This window comes from Tamandua tetradactyla, chromosome 1 (assembly GCF_023851605.1).
Source record: "Tamandua tetradactyla isolate mTamTet1 chromosome 1, mTamTet1.pri, whole genome shotgun sequence".
Taxonomy (NCBI): domain Eukaryota; kingdom Metazoa; phylum Chordata; class Mammalia; order Pilosa; family Myrmecophagidae; genus Tamandua; species Tamandua tetradactyla.
Window position 1 is genome coordinate 15,433,897 of NC_135327.1, and position 17,814 is coordinate 15,451,710.

General features: G+C 50.4%; 2 protein-coding genes across 3 annotated transcripts in view; one reads left to right on the top strand and one right to left on the bottom strand.

Annotated features, from left to right (window-relative positions):
- SAMHD1 (SAM and HD domain containing deoxynucleoside triphosphate triphosphohydrolase 1) overlaps window positions 1–2,494 on the top strand; it is a 136,164-nt gene extending 133,670 nt beyond the window's left edge. The window contains exon 13 of one of the 2 annotated variants that reach the window (XM_077169407.1): window positions 336–2,494. In XM_077169407.1, the coding sequence (XP_077025522.1) occupies window positions 336–470 (135 nt within the window). In that variant the 3' untranslated portion in view covers window positions 471–2,494. The remainder of the gene's footprint in view (window positions 1–335) is intronic. The other variant, XM_077169399.1, reaches the window with a different exon arrangement.
- Window positions 955–16,289, bottom strand: TLDC2 (TBC/LysM-associated domain containing 2). Its single transcript, XM_077169417.1, has 7 exons — window positions 16,071–16,289; window positions 14,457–14,510; window positions 13,468–13,635; window positions 12,665–12,817; window positions 10,620–10,715; window positions 4,583–4,656; window positions 955–3,605 (listed from the first exon to the last, which is right to left on the bottom strand). Exons 2-7 carry the CDS (start codon window positions 14,487–14,489, stop codon window positions 3,470–3,472), a joined length of 660 nt encoding a protein of 219 aa, XP_077025532.1. The 5' UTR covers window positions 14,490–14,510; window positions 16,071–16,289; the 3' UTR covers window positions 955–3,469.
- Between the last annotated feature and the right edge of the window lie 1,525 nt (window positions 16,290–17,814).

Genomic DNA, 17,814 nt, shown 5'->3' on the forward strand with positions numbered 1-17,814 from the left:
AGGTCCATCCAGTGCAGTCCTTCTTCGTACTGGAGAAACAGAGCAGTTTGTGTTCCATGGAGGTGTATGAAGGGAAAAGTTCATAAAACTGGGCAGTAGTGCTGCTTTCTACCTGCTTGAAGAAAAGAGGTCTGATGGCTTTTGCCATAAAGGCTTTTTACCTTCTTGGAACTGTGGTGTTTCTAATTTGGCCCAAGCATGGGGCATATATATGATTTGGGCTTTCCCAAGGGTAAGTATGTCTAGAAGCAATCTATCTACAAGGAAAAAACACGTACATGCACTGAGAAATAATAAAATTTTTCTGTTCCCCTCTTCCTCTCTCTTCCCGATAGGATGGTGACATTGTAGCCCCGCTAATAACACCTCAAAAACTGGAGTGGAATTACCCAGATTTAGCCCAGAGTCCAGCTCGCATCCGAGAAACATCCAAATCCAGAGTCCAGCTTTTTAAGGATGATCCTATGTGAATGTCTGCAATCAGTTGTTTGCAAAAGCCCTCTCTCCCCTAACACAATTAATTTAGGGAATTCAACCATAGAATTCCACATATTTAGTGGCAACTTTGTGCTTTTTATTTTATATTTTGAATGTATTCACATGCTGACGCTAAGTACATTTTATTCAAAGAAACAAAAAGATAGTAGGCAGATCTTGCTATGTGTGCTATGAAAGATATTTTCTCACCTATTTTTAATATTACTTAAAACCTTTCTCCTTTAGTAGTCTTATTTTCTTATGTTAAGGACTCTTATACAACTCTGAACTCGTTACGACAGATGATTGTTTTGTTTTTTTTTTTTCAAAAACTTTGAAGGTGAACTTGTCATGAACAGCCTTGGTTAAAAACAAACGTAAAACCCTAGACACTTGAGGAGATACTCATCCCTCAAATTTGAGGCTAGACCTTTTTAAATAATCTAAACGTGAGTGAAAGACCCCTTCCCTCACCCTTTTGACCCCGTGTAAACTGCTAAGTTGAGTAAACAGTATAAGATGAGGGTGAGTAAATGGGCTCCAAGTCTGGTCAGAGCCCTGGCTAAGTGATTCAGGAGTTCTGAGGGCTCTGACCTCCTGTTGAGTGGGACATAAAACCATCTTTTTAAAGACTTCTGTGCGCGGTAGCAGACGGAGCCCCAGACCTATCTTCTCTCATCCTTGCGGCTCAGACCCAGGTAATACTGTTTCTTCCCTGAATACTCACTGCCCAAGTACCGAGGAGGAGACGGCCTCCCCTCGACCTTCTCTGTAGCTGCCTTGGGAACCATCACTTTGTTGTGCTGTTTCAGTGTGTTTTGTAGGCTTCAAAGCAAAGACTGAGGTGCCTGTGCTGAGACTGGTGACCATGCAGTGAATTCCAGGTTTCCCTTTGGACTTCATTTCCCTGCACTTGAGGGAATGGGCAGCACCACAGTTGGTGAAGCAGTGCTCCCAGGGGGCCTCTGCCTCTTTCCCAATCCTACAGAAATCCACCAAGAATGAAGTCTAGGGTTAGAGCCCAGGCCTGTGCTGGCCGGAGGGGCCTGAAGATGCAGGGTAGTGGAGGATGGAAGCCATTGGCCCTAACATCTTATACTTTGACACTTCCTTGCAGAAGTCTCCTTGGCAGACCCTAGGGAGGAGGTAGTCCTGACTTTAAGCAGCCAGAGCAAGCAGGAGGAACCCAGACCACAGGCCAGCAGATTGTCCATGGAGTCCCAGGAGTGCTGTCCCTTCCACTATATAACCAAGTTCTGTCCTGTTGACGCTACAGTCTTGATGATTTGAAATGTCTCCCATCCTGTTTATTCCTCTCCCCTCCCCTCCTGCCCTGCCTCATTCCTCAGTAGATAATGAAGGGTTGACACAACCCATAGGAGTATAGTTGAAACCTTCTCTCCTCCACCAGCACTGTCGTGCTCTGCAGGTGGGGAAATGGTTCCCACGTGGGCTCACTGAAGCACAGGTGAGGTCTGCCATGGTACTGGCCACCCCTGTCATATCTATCTTAGCCAAGGTGCCTTTAAAACGTTCGGAGGTGGGGGTTGGGGAGTGGATTGAGAACTATAGGTCTTAGACTGTGTGCCCAGACCCAAGGTCAAGAATGTAATCTTTTTCTGCAAATCCTGCCTTTAAATCATTGTGGTTTACCCTGGAATTTTGTAGTCCCAATATTGTATCATTATTCTAGCTGAGAAATAACTTGAATCTATTTTGTTTGCATTTTTTGTTACATGTAAGGCAGCTGCACTTTATGCTATTTGCAACTGTTTTAATTTTGAGAACAATGCCATTTACAAAGTTAAATTTTGTTAAGAAACATTGTCACTATTTGTATAAAAATGGACACTTTAACAGCTTCTCCTCTAAAGTTACTGAACATTGACACCTTGAGAACGCAAATAGAACTGCAAATTAAAATGACTGGTTAATCAACTGGGTGAGGGAAACAACTGCAATAAAATCTCGTGAATGTATCTCTACTTCAAAATTGAAGGTGTGCTTCTTACTGCGTGCCCAGGATTGGCCCTTTTGTGCAAAGGAAATGTCCTTTGTGTGGGAAGCTGCCCAGATGTTTCTTATTACCTCAACAGTATGCTGAGTCTGCTAGATGGGTGGTATTTAACTGGGTCCATGGCCTTCAGTTTTCCTTGTTCAGTAGCTGGCAAGTAGTAGCATCATAAAGAATCCTTTCCTTCTGGCAGGAGGCAGTCACTAGCATGGAAAGGGATGTGGATTTCTCTCAGTTTCCAGAGCCACTTTTGGGCCAGGAAGCATACTCCTTTCTTTCTTCCTTTTGACCACCCTGACAGTCCCATCTATAGAGGTTTCAGAATCTCTGTTTAAATATGCATATCGTTCATGTGCTGCCTTCCTCTCTTCCTTCTGAAATGAAATGAGATAATGGCTTTGCAAGCACCTGGCCGGCAGATGGCAGACAGACGGCCCCGCTGGTCTAGAAAAGGCAACAGGTGAGAGGAGGGATGATGCTAATAGAGTCTTTATTAATTTGGTTGATCCCAGAGTTCTGTAGTTTGACAGAATGATTTAAGTTAAAATAATTTCTAAAATATAACAAGTAGCATCCTGTTTTTGTAAGAAAACACCTAATATCCATGAAAAATTTCCTGAAAATGTTAGTGTTTTGGGGGGAATTGAATTTCGGGCAATTTGAATTGTTTATGTCTTCTGATTTTTCTACCATCCATGTGTTAATTGTATAATTTCTAAAAAGAGATATATCGTGCAGGAGTTTGCCTACTCAGGTGAGGTGTGAGTACCTTTTACCCCATCAGAGTCACCTCTACGTAGAGCAGTGCCTCCTCCCATCCTGTCTTGGGTCCCCAGGCCACAAGGAGGCTGGCTAACAGCCCCAAGGACACTTGGTTGTTTTAGACAGAAGGGGCCGCCCCGTGTGAGGAAGGCCTAGGTGGCATCCACGAACAGGTCTGAATACCCATCGCCCCAGGAAGCTGCCCGCTCTGGCACCTCAGCTCAGGACCCAGGCCTCCAGCTCCTGGATGCAGAACTCCTCCTGCCGGGCCAGCACCTCATTGTTGAAGGTTGCACAGGGGTGGCTTCCCCCATGATACAAGTCTCCATCCAACCACAGCCCAAACCGGCCACTAAGAAAAAGAAAAAAACCTTGGCACGTCTCCCTCTTGGGCGTTGAGACCTTTCAGATCTACAACCTTCAACCCTTATCCACACCATGACAGCAGCCCCGCTTTGCCCGTGTCTCATCTTAATCTCACTGATCTTAAATTGTTGGGGACTAAGGATATTGTTCCCTGCAGGGTTTAGAGTTTTAAAAAAAAACAACAGCTCAGTGATTTTAACAAATATATGCAGTGGTGTAACTGTCACCACAATCCAGTTTTACAACATTTGGAACATTTTTAAGATGGCAGTGCTTATAAGGAGTGAGTCCTACAGGCGTGGACTCTGGGAGCCCAAAACACTTCAGAGATTATCCTTCTAATCGTCTCATTTGACAGAAAACCTTTGGAGTGAATTACTGAATGACTTACTGCAAATTCGCAATCAGTTTCCTCTCACTAGGGGTTTTTAAGGCAGTTTGGAGAGACAGGAACCTACCTAATATAATCATGCCGTGCTTTCATCTCCACCCTCAGGGTAAGAAGTATCCTGCCTGAATTTGAACCCTGGGTTCAAATCCTAACCCACACCACCCCCACCCTCTGTACACACACACGCACACACAAGCAGGGTTCCTGGGAAGATGCCTGCCTTCCTCTGGTGAGTTGTGTTCTCTAGACCTGGAGAGAGAACTGGTAAATTTCAAGCTTGCAATTAACACTCTAGTCTCATCCAACCATATGGAATTCTGTTCTCAAAGTTACATAAATTCAGATTAAGCTGTTGCCAACTCTAAACCCCTTGGTTGGAGTTAGGTGATCCTTTCCCCTCTGAGGGTTGGCCTGAGGGACTGGGCAGTGGGGGGGGGGGGGGGCATTGAAGGGAGGGGCCTGGAAGTTAACCACCAGCTCCCCCACTTTGTCTTGGGCAGCTTACTCCAACAGCTGGGGACAGAGGAAGGAACCAGACCATCCTAAGGCCCAGGAGGGACTGAAGCACACACCTGCCACTGCCCATCATCAGTGAATCCAAGTCTCCTTTGACAAAGAAAGAGTTGTTTCCTGTCCACTTAAAGACCTGGGTGATAGGAAAAGGCTGTGGTTACTGGGTGAGTCCTGCCCTTGCAGTTCAACTCTAAGCCACTGGGTGGCAGTGTCGTGAAGGGAACGGCGCCCCATCCCACCTAAGCTGCGGGAAGTCCTTTGGGCATGTGACTTAGAGTTCTCTTTTTATTTTCCCTGGAGTTCACCTCCCCATGTCCTCTGCTCTGAAGCCCCTCACCTATAGGGACAGACCAAAACGCTCTGAGGATTTCTGCTTCCAAAGCTGGAGAGAAGAAGGGAAGTCCAGGTCTAGGTGTTGGGACTTGAATCTGCCATTAACTGACAGCTTCCCCACCCCTCGCTGTAGGGAACCCCAAGCCAGCCGCCCTCCAGCGCTGCCTCTCACTCATTCACCACAAGTCCTGAGGCCTCTACCCCAAAGATACACCCTGGCTGACACCATTTCTGTCGGGTCTGTCCATCTCTGCTTGCTCATACCCGTCCGAGCCGCGTTCACTCCTTGCCTCGGTTGCAGTCTCCTACCTGCTCTGCTCCCACCACCTCCTGCCTCCGGCCCATCTCCACACTGCAGTCCAAGGGATCTAGTCAAGATCTCAGCTGGATCGTGTCATTCATCTGCCTAAAACCTTCCAGTAGCTTCCCATGGCAATTGGAATCAATATAGCAATAGCTGGAAAAGGGAACCTGCTCTGACCCCCCTGATTTTCTCTCTGATCTCTTCTCCCCCTTACTGACCACACTTAAGCGACAGTGGCCTTTCTGTCCCTTGAACCCCCGGAGGTCACTCCTTCCTGAGTCCTGGACCATCCTATCTAAAGTAACCCTTTCACCCAAGCTCTGTTTTATCTTCCTCAACATTTACCACGCTCTGAGATGACCCAGTTTATATGTCGATGCACTATTGCCTGCTCACTAAAATACAAGCTCCCTGAGGAATGTCTTGTTTCCTGTCTGTATTCCTGGGACATGGTAGTCACTGTTTAAGTATTTATGAAATGAATAAAATATTCAAGAGTCGAATTCAGGCAATAGAAGGATTTTTAGAGGGCCATAAAAATCTAGTGGCAATACTATTGCCTATTATTGGTTGCAAAAATGCTGCAAACAACCAAAAGACTTTTAGCAAGCAAATGGACAAATAAAGGATAAATCCTGAAGGGATGAGAAAACATTAAAAAAGGGACCACAAGAAGACTGAAAAATTCAGTCCACTCCTCAGCTTTCAACAAGGAGCATGCAGGACCTTTAAACCTGCAGTAAGATAGATACTGCCACAGAAGAAAGTAAGGCCAAGCTGTTGGTGCTGCTTGGATTGGATTAAGGAACTGCTGTGAATTCATGAAGAACATGAGTCTCCAGGAAACCAAAGCTGGGCAAGAATTAACCAATTTTTGAAAAGAATGCATAACTACAGGATGGAAAGACAGACAGTGATCCCCTGAAAAGTCCATTCCATTCAATAAGCATTTTTAGCACTGTGCTGGTTTGAAAGGAAGTATGCCCCCTAAGAAAAGCCATGTTTTAATATAAATCCCATTTCTTAAAGGTAGAATAATCCCTATTCGATACTGTATATTTGAAACTGTAATGAGATCATCTCCCTGGTTGATGTGATTTAGTTAAGAATGGTTGTTAAACTGGATTAGGGGATGACATGTCTCCACCCATTTGAGTGGGCCTTGATTAGTTTCTGAAGTCCTATAAAAGAGGAAACATTTTGGAGAATGAGAGATTCAGAGAGATTCAGAGAGAGCAACACTACAAAGCAGAGAGTCCACCAGCCAGCGACCTTTGGAGATGAAGAAGGAAGATGCCTCCCGGGGAGCTTCAAGAAACAGGAAGCCAGGAGAGAAAGCTAGCAGATGACGCCATGTTCGCCATGTGCCCTTCCAGCTGAGAGAGAAGCCCTGACTGTGTTTGCCATGTGCCTTCTCGCTTGAGAGAGAAACCCTGAACTTCATCGGCCTTCTTGAACCAAGGTATCTTTCCCTAGATGCCTTTGATTGGACATTTCTTTAGACTTGTTTTAATTGGGACATTTTCTCAGCCTTAGAACTGTAAACCAGCAACTCATTAAATTTCCCTTTTTAAAAGCCATTCCGTTTCTGGTGTATTGCATTCCAGCAGCTAGCAAACTAGAACAAGCACTTATGCACTAGGCACTGTTTTAGGCACTGAATAAAATGGAGAATATGACAGACAAAAATCCCTGCCTCAAGAGACTCACATTCGAGTGAGAGGAGGTAGATTTTAAAAAGGTAAAATAGTATGCTAGGTAATGATAAATGCTAAAAAGAAAGCAGAGAATGGCAAAAAGGTTTCTGGGGCATGAATCATTGTAATTTTAAATAGGATGATCAGGGAAGACCTCATGAGATGGTGGCATTTAAGCAGAGTCCTGAAGGAGATGTGCCAGGTGAAGGGCATTCTGGGCAGAAGAGCAAATGCAAAGGCCCTGAGGTAGGAGCAGAACGGACCATCAACTAGGAGACCATTGTGGCTGGAGCCGAGTGAAGGAAAGGAAAAGTAGCAAGAGATGACATCAGAGAGGGGCCAGTAGGTGTAGGGTCTCATAGGTCGGTCTCATTTCTCTCCAAATGAGAAAGGAAGCCATCAGGAGCTTGGAGCAGAGGAGTGACATGATCTGACTTAGCTTTTAAAAGTATCACTCCAGCGGCTGGGATGACCAAAGGTCAAAGCAGTGAGACCCATTAGCAGGCTATAGTGGAACACAGGCAAATAAAGATGGTGGTTTGAACCAGGGTGGCAGCAAAGGACATGGTGAGAAGTGGTGCATGGATAGAGAGAGAAGGCAGAGCTGCCAGCAAAGGCTGACACCTCAAAAGTGGGATACGAGAGAAAGAGAAGAGTTAAGGTGGACTCCAAGAGTTTGGGTCTCAGCAGTAGGAAAGACAGACATGCCATCGACCATGATGAAGATGACGGTGAGAGGAGCAGGCTTTGTGGGGCAAGTCAGGAGTCTGAGATCCAAGTGGAGACACTGAGTAGTGTTGGGTGTAGGTGAGTTTGGAGTCCAGGGAAGAGGCTGTCAGCATATGGATGACATGGAAAACTGAGAATGCAAAGCTAACCACGAAAGAAATGAGGATAGTTCAAGAAGAGATGAGAACAAAAAAACTGAGCCTTGGGACCCTCTGATGTTAAAAGGTTGGGGAGATAAAGATTCTGACGAAGAGTTGTCAGTGAAGTAGGAGAAAAGTCTAGAACTTTAAATTCTAGTATGTGAGTTTAGGAACAGCTGTGATGACTAGAACTCAGCACTGGGTCACCGTGAACAAATGACCCATTTCCTGGTTCTTGCTAAGATTACCATGCTGGCTGATGGAGGCAACATGAGAGATACGGTGTATTTTTTGCCTTTAGCATCCTGGGCCCTCATCGTGAGACCAGATGCCTGTGAAGGTGGATGTTCACCTGTAGGTTTCTTGATCTGTGGATTGGTTTCCATTGGAAAGGGGGTCTCCAAACCAAAGCACCCAAAACTAGCTGTTATTAGGGTTTATTTCCCAGACCCTGCACCTCACCCCCCCCCAAAAAAAACCAAACAACTCGTTGTTATGGGATGAATTGTTCCTCCCCAAAAGATATTTTGAAATCTTAACTAGAATAGGTCCTAAGTGGAAATAGGGTTGTGACACATGTAATTAACAGATGAAGTTACACTGAAGAAAGGTGGATCCTTAATCCATTATAACTGATGTCCTTAAAGAAGAGGAGAAGAGACACGGCCACCGACAGTCACAGAGGGAAAACAGCCATGCGAAGGCAGAGGCAGAAGTGCCACAAGCCGAGGAACTCTGGGGCCACCAGAAGTCAGAAGAGGCAAGGAAGGGGTCTCCCCAGAGCACCAGAGGGCACGTGGGCCTGGCCACTCCTTGGTTTCTGACTTCTAACCTCTCGGACTCTGAGAGAATACATTTCTATTGTTTGCATCCACCCAATTTGTAGTAATCTGTTCCAGAAGCTATAGGGAACTAATACATCAATTCTCCATCCACTGGAAAATATTTCTTGAGGGCATGTTATGCCAATGCAGCGGGATAAGCACCTCCTCGTGTACTCTGATCCACCCGCCCCACCAACACACTCATCTCCATGGACCTCTTGGTTTCCCCAGTTTCTGCACCTTTTGCACAGGTTCCAACAAGTCGCCTCCCTAGCCCTTTCAACCTGGTGATCTGTTTGTCCGTCAAGACTTAGCTCAAGAAGCTGCTCCTCTAGGAAGCCTCCCTCGGTTTCCCCATCCCCACCTGACACCAGAGCCCCTCCTCTATGCTTCTAAAAGGAGCCCATGTTTAATTTCTTTGATAGCACTTATCGCTCTCTATTTATGGTGATCATCTCTCTTGTCTCCCAGCATGGGAGCATCTCAAGGCAGGACCCTCTGCAGATCAGAGAGGTGGTATGGTGCTGTGGCTAAGAGCTTGGCCTCTCAGGCCAGACTGCCTGTTTGTGCATTTCATCCCAGCTGTGTCAGCTTCGGCAAATTACCCAACCTCCCTGTGCCTCTGTTTCATCATGGTTACGCTGGAGAGGACAATAATATATACCTCATAGGAGTGGTGTAATTTGTTAAATGCACTAATTTGTGCAAGTCTCAGAACAGTGCTTGGCAGGCGATGAGCTGGTAAATGTTAGCTGCTGTTATTTAGTATTTATTACTTTATGTTTAGCTGCTATAAAAGTAGAATGCTCTGTTCCAAGCATGTAAGACTCAGTGGCTTCATTCAAAAAATAACCCAGAGATGGAAAAGCTTTAGCATGGAAGATGTCTAGAGGGACTAGTCTCCTTCCTCCTTCCAAAACCCTGGCCCCTTGGCAGCTCATGCCACCTGAGACCCCTGTCACCCACAGATCTCCTAGTTACCACTTGCCATTCATCAAACTTATGCTCTGGCTCTTCCTCTCCTTTCCCAGCTCCTGTCACTGTCCTTGGTGAAGTCACCATCCACATGGACCTGGGTAACACCTGCCCCTTGTCCTCTTCATCCCCGTCTCCAGTGTGTTTTATGCCCACCACAGCCACTGTCACCCATGGTCACATCCTGGAGCTTGTCCTCAACAGCCATGGGCTCTCCTCCACAGCCTGTTTCAAGTGCCCCCCTCTCTGTCGACCATATCCTGTCTTCCTGCACTGCTCAACTGGTGCCACTGCTCCAAGTCTCTGACTTCAAGGAGACCTCTCATCCATTGAGTTCACCTCTGTGTCATCCCTCAACCCCGGCTGGTTTTTCTTTCCTTCTCGTACAATCCAGGTTCTATGGTCCATTTGGAACTTTCACTCCCTTGCTAGGGAAAAAACCCTCAGCCCCCTTTTCCCTTTCTCTCCCTCCATGAAGCCAGCTGGCCAAACTCCAGTCCGGTTGGAGCCACTCCCCCCACCCCCATCCATTTTCTCCATGCATACACCCGAGGAGCTGAATGTGGCTGGAGAAAAGCGCACAACCAAAGTGACCAGCTTGCCTTTAAATTCACCATCTCCCATCCCCAGTCAACACTGCCTAACTGTCCTCCTACTTCTCTCATAGGCTTCCCTTCCACGCCACACAATGCCACTTTGATGCCTTCTCTCCTCTCAAGCTTTCACACCCCCTCCTCCAACCTCACTCTTAGCTGATGACCTCGCCCCATACTTCATAAGCAATTGAAGCCATCGGATCTGCCCTTCATCTTCCCAAAACAAACCCTCGGGTCTCCCTATTCTTGGACCCATCTTGTCTTTCCAGACCATGTCAGGTGAATGACGTCCTCCCTCCTCTCAGGTCAGTTACTGGTTGCCAGGGATCTGCTGGACACTTTCTTTGCATGCATACGTGCAGGCCGAGGGAAATAATCTAACCACCACGGCCCTACGCAGACCCCCCTGTGGAAAGACAGAGGGAGGCAGGCAGCCCAGCTCAGAAGCTTCATCCTGCCGCGAGCCCCGTGCCCCCCACGAGAAGCTGAGGACCTCACCTTCAGCTGTGGGGAGAAGGAGAAGAGAAACGTCTCACCGGTGCCATAGAAGCTTTTGCTGAGCCGGAGAGCTGAGGAGGAGAAGGCCCCAAATATCTGGAAAGGAGAAGAACTTGGGGTATGTGGCTGGAAGGGAGCTGGCGGGGAGGTCTGGAGCCCCCACTCTCCAGGTGGGTGAGGTGGCTTATCCTGGCCGGGCACGTGGCAGCTCCGGGCAGAGCTGGGGGACCGGGAAGTTCTCAGTGGCCCACCAGCCTGTGGTCCTGCCCCCTGACGCTCCCCAAGGAGGGGCTCCTGTTAGCGTCCTTCCTCCAGCCTCCGGGTCCCTCCTTCTTTTTTCTTAGATGCATTCATTTTGTAATGCATAATCCTTGTAGGAAAGATAGAAGTTATAGACAAGCAGAAAGAAAAAAACTAGTCACTCCAACCTCCCCTTCTTCTTCCCCAAGATAACAACGTTTGACATTTTGGTGCATTTCCTTCCAGCATTTGTCTACTGCCCATGCTTATATTTTATACAAAAATTAGTTTCTCTAATACATGTGTTTTGTAAGCTCCTTTCCCCTAACTTTTCATTAGGAAAATTTCAAACAGAAAACTTAAAAGCACAGGACAGACACCTTCCACCTAGATTCAACAATGGTCAATATTTTTGCCCTGCTTGTTTTATCCGTTTTAAGAATAAGTTGCATATATTATGTTCCTTCTCCCTAAGTGGCTCAGGTCTGAAGAATAGGACCTTCTCTTAGAGGACCACAGGCCACCAGCACGCCCAGGAAAATTAACAGGGGTTCCTTACTACCCAGGATCCAGTTCATATTCTATTTTCTCCAGTTGTCCCAACAGTGTCCTTTATATCTTGCTTTAAAAACAAACACTTAGAATTCTCGCCTGCCATGCTGGAGACCCAGGTTCGATTCCCAGAGCCTGCCCATGCCAAAAAACAAAGCAGAACAAAACACTTACCACTCTTAATAACTATGGTTTTACTTCATTATTTTTCTTGCTAGCCCAATATTTCACAATGTGGAGGGGCCACAGTTTACTCGGTCACTCCCCTCTCATGGGGCAGCTCGGTGGGCTGCAGTTTCTCTTTACTGGGGAGCTGTAACAGGGAGATGGGCTTTGCCTTAACACCAGGAGAAACTTCCTCAAAGTCAGATGTGGCGCCCTGCACGGCCCTGGGAGGACGGGAGCTTCCTGCCCTCCACGGGCCTCTTGGGGAAGGAGCTGTCACCCAAGTGGGGGCGGGGGAGGGTGGGGGGCTGTGACCCTGAGGCTCTGAGGTCCTCCCAGCCCTGAAGCGCTCCCTTCCCAGGAGAGCATCTGAGACCAGGGTGCACCTTCGCGCCTGCCTGAACCCCCCCCCCCCCGGGGGGAGCCCAAAGGCTCTGCCACCTCAAGTCTCCTCTTGTCAAAGTCAGGGGCTGTCTGTCGCTGCCTCCACCTGCTCTTCTGCTTCTACCCGGGCCTCCCCCTGTCCACTCTTCTGCCACCACCAGGGCAATGTTTTCAACACATAAGCTGAGGGCGGGCCACGGTGGCTCAGTGGCAGAGTTCTCGCCTGCCATGCCTGAGACCCAGGTTCAGTTCCCAGTGCCTGCCTGTGCCAAACAACAACAGCAATCTTTAAGCCCTAGATCCCCTGCTTAAAATCTCTCCCTTGTTTCTTGTACCTCTGAGGATGAAGATGCAGTTCTGCATTTACAGTCATAAGAGTATTTGCTTCATGTCTGACCCCCTCCTTCCTGTTAGACCATTAGCTCTAGGACCATTAGCTCCTGCCCTGGGCCTGCTCCATTCTGAGACAACCTGGCACACAGCAGGTGCCTCAGGTACAAATGCTAACGGAATGAATGAGCGAGGGAGTGAGTAAATGAATGGGAGAACGAGGGGCCGTTGCGGAGCTGGGCAGTCTCGATGTCACCCTCAGGGTCTGTCATAGACGACCAAGTCAATTGCCTCTGCCTCTTGTCCCCGAGGCCACCCCGGGGCAGGGCCCACTACTGGGAGCCCCCAGGGCCTCAGGCAGGGGCCCAGCCCACCTGGCCATCCTGGTCCCTCAGCACCAAGAGCACCGGCCCGCCGTGGCCCTCCATCTGCCGGTACAGGCTCCGCAGGCTGAAGCCATCCCTCGCCGTGCAGAAGGCCAGCGTCCAGGCATGTCCCGTGACTCTCGGGGGGAGGTGGACGCTGAGCTGGGGACAGGGCTGCAGGTGAGCAGGGAATCCCCCTCCTCCTCCTCCTGCCTTCCCTCCACCTCGGGGGCCCAGAAGGACTGGCACTAAGCGGCCACCGCGCAGGCAGCCTGGACCTGCTGCGGGGAGCAGTGCGCTTTGCTGTTTCCAAGCTCCTTTCCTGCCCGTTAGCAACAGCCTTGGAGGTGGGGTTATCGTTCCCATTTTACAGATGAGGAAACTGAGGGTGAGGGAGGCGAAGCAGCATGCCCTGGGCCCACATGGGATAAGGGACACCAGGATTCCAGCCCAGGGCTGTCTCCAGACTCATTCCTTTGACCACCCCGGCCCCCCAGAGGCCAGAGAATGGATGAGAACTCAGCCCTCCTCCTAGTCGCCCCCATCTTCTCCCCTCCCCAGCTCTGACTTCACTTCCAAAGGGCTGGTTCTATTTAAGAATTAGCATCTTTCATGGTGTCCTTAACCTCCTGGCCCAGGGAAGACACTGGAGTTCGCATCACTGGACCATTTTATAATAAAGGAAAGGGAAGCCCAGAGAGACGAAATGGTTGGCCCAGGGTGACCTAGTGAGCCAGGGACAGGGCAGGAGTGGCTCCTGGGGGCCTGGGCTTGACAGGGTCAGGTCCTGGGGCCGTGGGCAGTGCCCGGACCTGCCTAATCTCGGTGGCGCCCAGGACCTGGCTACCCTCCGCTGGCTGAGGGTCTGTGGGGTCTTCAGGAGCAAGAGCTGGGGCCGGGGCCTGGGCTGCAGGGGCCTCCTCTTCTTCCTCCTCTTCCTCGCCCTCCTTCCCAGACAGGGCTTCCTCCACCTGGCTGGGCTGCAAAGACACAGAGAGGCCCTGGCATCCACCCCTGGGGCCCGTCATCGCCCCTGGCCCAGGTCCCCGCACCGGCCTGCCCAGCCCAGGGGAGGCGGCCAGTGTCCTTGGACAGCCGCCCTCTGCCACGGCCTCCAGCCGCCTCCAGCCCTCGGCCCTGCCAGCGGAGAGTCCGTGGCGCCTCCCCATCCTACCCCCACCCATCAGATGTGGCTGCGGGCCCAGTGGTTTTTCTGCCTGTTTGTTCTGGACCCAGAGCAGGTGTGGGGCTCCGGGGCTCCATAGTAACTGCTGACACTGACACAGGCAGAGTCACCCAGGTCTGTGCTGCATGGTTGGTATCTGAACCTCCCCAGGAGGGGAGGTTCTCTTACTATGCCTATCTCACAGAGAGCCAGCTAAATGAAGTCGGATGCTGCGCATGTGACAACAAGAGCAGGTTAATGTAAAATGGGCATTTGTCCACATGAATGTGTCCGTTGGCTTAAAATAGCGTTGTGTGGGCAAATCAGTACGCGAAGGTGTTAAGTATACATTTGTGTGTTTATATGCCAAAGTGTGAATGTGAGCTGGGATTGTATAAATATAGAGGAGTGTGTGTGTGTCAGTGGGTGTGTATGTTGGTCCGTTCATTCATTCTATGGAATTTCTATTTTGTACCAGAATGTGTGTTTGAGGGTAATTGTATGTGTGTGTGTGTGCACACGCGTGTGCACACTGACTTCCGATCTTTCCCCAGGAAGGAGAGCCCTCCTAGAGGAAGAGACAGATAGGACCCCTTTCTTGCCCTCCCCACCAGCCCCAGCCTGCGCTGCTCTTACCAGGCGGGTGTAGCGCCAGCGGAGTCCTCTCATGCTCCTGCCGAGCCCCGGGCCCTGTCGGGAGAGGAGGCAATGCTGGGTGGGGCCGGGGCGGGGGGGGGGGGGGGGGGGAGCGGCCTGGGCACGCCCTGGGGCTCCATGGCCACCAGCTGCCCTTTGCTCCCTCACCTGTGCCTCCCGGGAGGCGTGTCGCGGTGAGGTTTGTCAGGCCAGCCGCACTCGGCTCAGGCTGGGTGTGCAGTGAGCATCTAATTACTAGCCATGCACAGGGAATTCTGGTTGTGACCCCTCCCACCTCCCTGCTCTTCCAGCCGCCTGGCCTGTGGGCTGTGGGCCTGTGGGCAGATGCCTGAGCCCTAGCCGGGTTTCCTGTGTGACCTTGGAGCAGCCCCTTTGCACCCCTGGGCCTCAGTTTCCCCACATGTAACAAGAAATTTGGATTTCTCAAAGACTCTCACGGCACTGACACCCTGCATTTCAGTCCCCCCCAAAGCTGATGAGTACTTTATAAGCCCGCCTGAGACAGAGTCGTGTCTAAACCAAAGGAACTGATCTTTAAACACACACACATACACTTTATTTTTCTAATTAAAAAATAGCAAACCTTTTCAACAGATGGTGCTGGGAAAAATGGATATCCACATGCAAAAGACTGAAGTTGGACTCCTATCTCCTGCCATATCCTTGCTCCTAAATCTGATTATATCCTTTATGATGAAGTTTAAGAGATGAATGCTGGGTCAAGGAGTATAGTCTTGATACATATTTCCAACAAGGCTTCCTGGCTGCTTAAAGCTGACCTATGTCCAGGTGGCTTTAAGAAATCTCAGGGTAGGGCGGGCCGCGGTGGCTCAGCGGGCAAAGTGCTTGCCTGCTATGCCGGAGGACCTCGGTTCGATTCCCGGCCCCAGCCCATGTAACAAAAACGGAGAAACAGAATACAATAAAAAACAAGAAAATGTTTAAAAATGTTTCCCTTTCTTCCTTCCTTCCTTCCTTCTATCCTTCCTTCCTTCTCTCTGTCTTTCCTTAAAAAAAAAAAAAAAAAAAAAAAAAAAAAAAAAAAAAAAAAGAAATCTCAGGGTAATATCTTTCTGATCATCAAATCTTCCTCCCTCAAACTACAGACAAGGATGCATGAGGAAGGGCTGAGCCACGGTCACAGCATAAGGTGGTGGTGAAGAGCACGGCTCTGGGGTCCGGGAGTTCCAATCCCATGGAGTTCTGCCGCTTACCTGCTGTGTGCCTTAGGCAAGTTACTTAACATCTCTGTGCCTCAGTCTCCTCATGTGTGAAGCGCTAACATCTACCTGGTTGAGTTGTTGTAAGAGTAAATGAAGATGATGCCTGAAAAGGTAGGATGCTAAGCTAGATCTTCAATTTGGTGAGGTGACCCACGGAACCTGTACTTGGGGTGCTGTGGGCAAAGGACAGTGCCATCCCCCTCCCCCCACACTGCCTATTCAGGAGATCTGGGGCTCGAATCCCTGACGCGTGGCCACGCAGTCTCCACCTGGACACCTCTGAGACAGGCACCACTGGGTCACTCACTCACAGGGGCGCAGAGCTCACTAGAAGAAGGGGATGGCAGGAACCATGAAAGAATGTACTCACCCTGCCAAGCCCAGGCCTCCGGTGGCCTTCTCCAGTCTGTCCAGCCTAATGGTTTCCTTAGCGCATCTCCCGATGCCCCAGACAGGGGCCGCCTCCAGCCAACCCTGACCTGGAGGTCTGTACTCGGGAGCTCTGGCACCGCTGCCCCAGCCCTGGCTTCGGGCCCGCCCCTCTGGCTCTTACACCTGCCCAGAGGGCAGCAGGCCCTGGCCCTGTGCCTGCTCCGGTTCCAGCTGGGAAGGCCTGGTAGTGACTGTTGCACGTCAGAAACCCAAATCCCCGTCCCCACCCTGTCTCCTCCCCGACACAAACAAGACCTCACGGCCCCTCCGGCCTCCTGCTCTGCCTCCTCCTCCGGCCAGACGTGGGGGGGGCGGGGGCAGGGGGATATTGCAGTCCTTATCTGGAGCCTCTCACCACAGCTACCAGATACCCGTGTGGCACCTGAAGCCCCGCATTAAAAACCTTCACTGAAGGTTAGCATCTGTGGGTGCAAAAGCTGCAGGAAAGGCTCGTGCCTGTGAGGTTCTCCAGCCATCGGGGGGTCCGCAGCGGGGAGCTCAGGGCTGGGTGACCAGGAGAAGCGGTGGCGCTGCCCCTGCTCGCTGTGTGCTCTGGAGGAAATCGCTGCCCATTCCAAGCCTCCAGCCTTGGTTCCCCCCTTGCAGAGGGCTGACAATCCCCCCGCATTGAGCTGTTGTGACGGACAGGAGCCTGTGCCCAGAAAGCCCAGTGTCAGGGCCGCGGGAGGCACCTGGTGCGCGGGCGTTTCTCCTGTGTCCCTGCTGCGGTGGAATCGCAGGAGCTCGAAGCTGGGAGGGACTTCGGCGAGCCCCCAGGTAAGCGGCCTCCCTGCCAGGCAGGAATCCCCTGGATACTTTGTCCACCAAGCAGTCCCCTAGGGTCTACATGGTCACCCCAGGGGCGAGGAGCCCCCTACCTCCTGGGTGGCCCACTCTGTCTTCTCACCGCAGGCGGGGACCCTGTCCTGCTGGCTTTGATGGAAAGGGCTGTGGGTGGCAGACAGCGGCCCATGGCCAGGTCTGCTGGGGCAGTGCCCCATCCAGGAAATATGGGATGCCAAAAGGACTCTCGTATTATGGGGAAAACAGGCAGGTGAAGGGCCCTGTTACACCTCAAACATGACTGTTACAGTAAGTGTTTAAGCTGTAAACGGCTCTGGGGGCACACTCCTGCCCCCGCCCGCCCCTCTGATCCCTCCCCCGACTCCACGTCCCTGGGTGCAATACCCAAGCCATGGGGCACGCTGCGGAGCCAGGGAGGTTTGCCTTGATGTCCCGTTCTTGGTGCTCATGTCCAGGAAAAAGAAGCATGTGACCTGGCAGGAGCACCTACGGCCATATCATAGGCCCCTCCAAAAGCCTCGGTAATGAAGTTCACATGTCCGAGTGCCTGGCCTTCCACACTGCCCCTCTCAGAACTGCAGCTGTCATGGTCAGGAAACAAGTCAAATGTCCAATGAAAGGGGGACGGTTGAGTGACCCATGGAATATTGACCCAGCAGATAATTTCTGAATATTGAAAGTGGAATTTGGCAGCATAACCCACAATAGCCAAAATGTGGAACCAACCCGAGGGTCCTTCGACAGATGAATGTACAGACAAAACGTGCTACGCCCATACAGTGGGATGCTATTCAGCTGTAAAAAGGAACGAGGTTTTGATCCCTACTGTCACATGGATAAACCTTGAAGACATCATGTTGATCGCGTTGAGTTAAGTA